The sequence below is a fragment of the Diplotaxodon limnothrissa genome, linkage group LG7 (genome assembly GCF_057381915.1).
Source record: "Diplotaxodon limnothrissa isolate DT_005_m linkage group LG7, D_limnothrissa_male_GT1.1, whole genome shotgun sequence".
Classification (NCBI taxonomy): domain Eukaryota; kingdom Metazoa; phylum Chordata; class Actinopteri; order Cichliformes; family Cichlidae; genus Diplotaxodon; species Diplotaxodon limnothrissa.
Genome location: NC_140602.1, coordinates 54,933,216 through 54,935,589, shown reverse-complemented (window position 1 = coordinate 54,935,589; position 2,374 = coordinate 54,933,216). Strand labels below are relative to the sequence as shown.

The following is a 2,374-nucleotide window of genomic DNA, read 5'->3' as shown; positions in this document are numbered from 1 at the left end:
CCTGTCGACACCAGCACCGGGATAATCGCTGAGCTGAAGCAGGCAGAAATACAGCCCCTGTCTCACCCCTACGACACACTCCTGTCCGCTCACTGTAATTACGAGGATGAGTGTGAAAGAGGTCAGATGGACACGCAGGCCCTGTGTGCGCATGTTCCAAAGGGCACAGCAATGACTTTAGAGTGCAGTCAGATTTAATGCATTTGTAAATATTATCTGACTGGCACGCACATGTGTGTGTGTGTGTTATAAAGAGTTGTGTGTGTTTCTTAAAGCCATTCAGTGGTTACTATATTTGGATCATACAGTTATAGTTAACACATCCGCAGTGTAAAGACACAACAACATCAGCAACACGTCTGTTTCAACAGTAACCGCCAAGAAAGCTCAACATCAATTCATAAATTTATTTCCAAACAAATTGCTTTTTTTCTTCTTTTTTTGCAAAACGAAATTTATTCGTGTTGGAAAAAAACAAAACAATAAACTGTGTAAAAATATCACACTTGAATTACACAATACTTGCCAAAAATGTACAAGGTTTAATTACTGAAATAAACACTGCATGTTATTATAAATGTATGACTTTGCTCTGCGTTTCTCTTTAATACAAACATCAAATCAAAACCTTCAAAAAAGGTCGCTTTGATTGGCTGATAGAAAACATTGATGTGTTTGACACAAATACATTATAAGCCTGTTTCAGACACGTGATCGTTTGTAACCTGTCCGTTATCCTGAGACGCCTTTATACAGTGACTGAAAACGAATCACTTCATGGTAGGGGAAAAAAAAAAGGCTGGAAAGTTAAATTCGTGGTCGAAAGTCTGATTCACACCGAAATAAACAAACAAAAATAATGAACATAAATATATCTTCATGAACAGCATGAATATATAGGCACAAATAGTGTTCTGCATGTCCATCATTCAGCTGCGTGCTAGCAAAACAAACATACAAAAATAATCCTACCTTCAAAGAGGGGCGTTTTTGTTTAGGTTGCTGTCTCTTTTTTTAAGTGTCTTGAAAAGTTTGGAGTTAAGACATTTAACAGGCGCTAGTGCCGCTGACAACTCTGCTCGGAAAGTTTTCAACCGGATGTAAAACAGCTCCAGGATGTATGGTCTGCGACTGGCTGGTCACTGCAGGCCCCAGAGAGGACGGTAAGACTGGGACAACGACAGGAGAAGTCCTGGAGGGGCTAAGAGACCCTCCGATGATGCTCTCTATGGAGAAGGGGGACCGCTGCACCGGGGAGCTCGATTTCTGGACCGGTGATGTTGCCTGCACGCCGGCTGAGCCCAGACTGGAGCTGAGCTGGGGATAAAATCTACTTCTGGTTAAGTCCGTGGTAGTGCTGGTGGGCATCAGGGACGGTGCAGGGATAATGGTCCCCGAGTGTGAGTGTGAATGCCTCGGGTGCTGCTGCTGCTGCTGCTGCTGCTGGAAAGCAAAAAGCGCAGAGTGTGCGTGGTAGGACTGGAGCTGGATGCCGTATCCCCCGCAGCCGTACGGTCCGTAGCCATAGGCAGCGGCCGCGGGCAGAAAAGTGTGCTCGCGCAGCAGGTCTTGAGTCTGCTGCCGCTTGAAGCGTTTCCTCCGCCTCAGAAAGCTTCCGTTGTCAAACATATCAGCCGACTCCGGGTCCAAAGTCCAGTAGTTGCCTTTCCCTGGGTTCCCGGGCTCCCTCGGTATCTTAACGAAGCAGTCATTGAGGGATAGGTTGTGCCTGATGGAGTTCTGCCAGGCCGGGAACTTCTCCCTGTAGTACGGGAAGCGGTTGCTGATGAAGTCGCAGATCTCGCTGAGAGTGAGCCTCTTTTTGGGACTCTGAAGAATGGCCATGGTGATTAAGGCGATGTAGGAGTAAGGTGGCTTCACCAGGGTGTTCTTGCCCGCCGGCTTGTAGGTATCCCTTGAAGAGGTGGAGCTGTCCAGGCACGGAGGTGGAGAGCCGGCCAGGAGGATACCGTCGTGCATCTGCGCTACTTCATCCACGTAGGAGCGCGTCTGGCTGTCTCCATCCTCGCCTTCTCCGACCACGTCTATGTCGGTCTCTTCCGAAAGGATGGAGGCATCCGACATCTCTGAGCTCAGAGTCATGGCTCACGCACGGCCGTGCCCCTCCGACGCCAGATGAGGAAGACCGTGAGATGCACAAGCTGTCCCTTTCCTCCCTCTTCAGCAACTCGTATGAGGAGGGGGAGATGAGAGGAGCACGCTTCGCCACCGGTGAGAATTGTCCCTCCGTTTTGTCGCTATTTCCATATGTTTACAGGCTGTTTCCTTTTTCCAAAAAAAAAAATCAACAACTATGAGGAGCGACCCCCGTCGATGGCAGGCTGAGAAACTGTGCTGTGAAACCTGCAAAAGG

At 48.2% G+C, this 2,374-nt stretch overlaps 1 protein-coding gene across 1 annotated transcript; it reads right to left on the bottom strand.

Annotated features, from left to right (window-relative positions):
* Nucleotides 1–1,047: 1,047 nt before the first annotated feature.
* foxd1 (forkhead box D1) lies at nucleotides 1,048–2,103 on the bottom strand. Its single transcript, XM_085358462.1, has one exon. It carries the CDS (start codon nucleotides 2,101–2,103, stop codon nucleotides 1,048–1,050), a length of 1,056 nt encoding a protein of 351 aa, XP_085214588.1.
* Nucleotides 2,104–2,374: the final 271 nt, after the last annotated feature.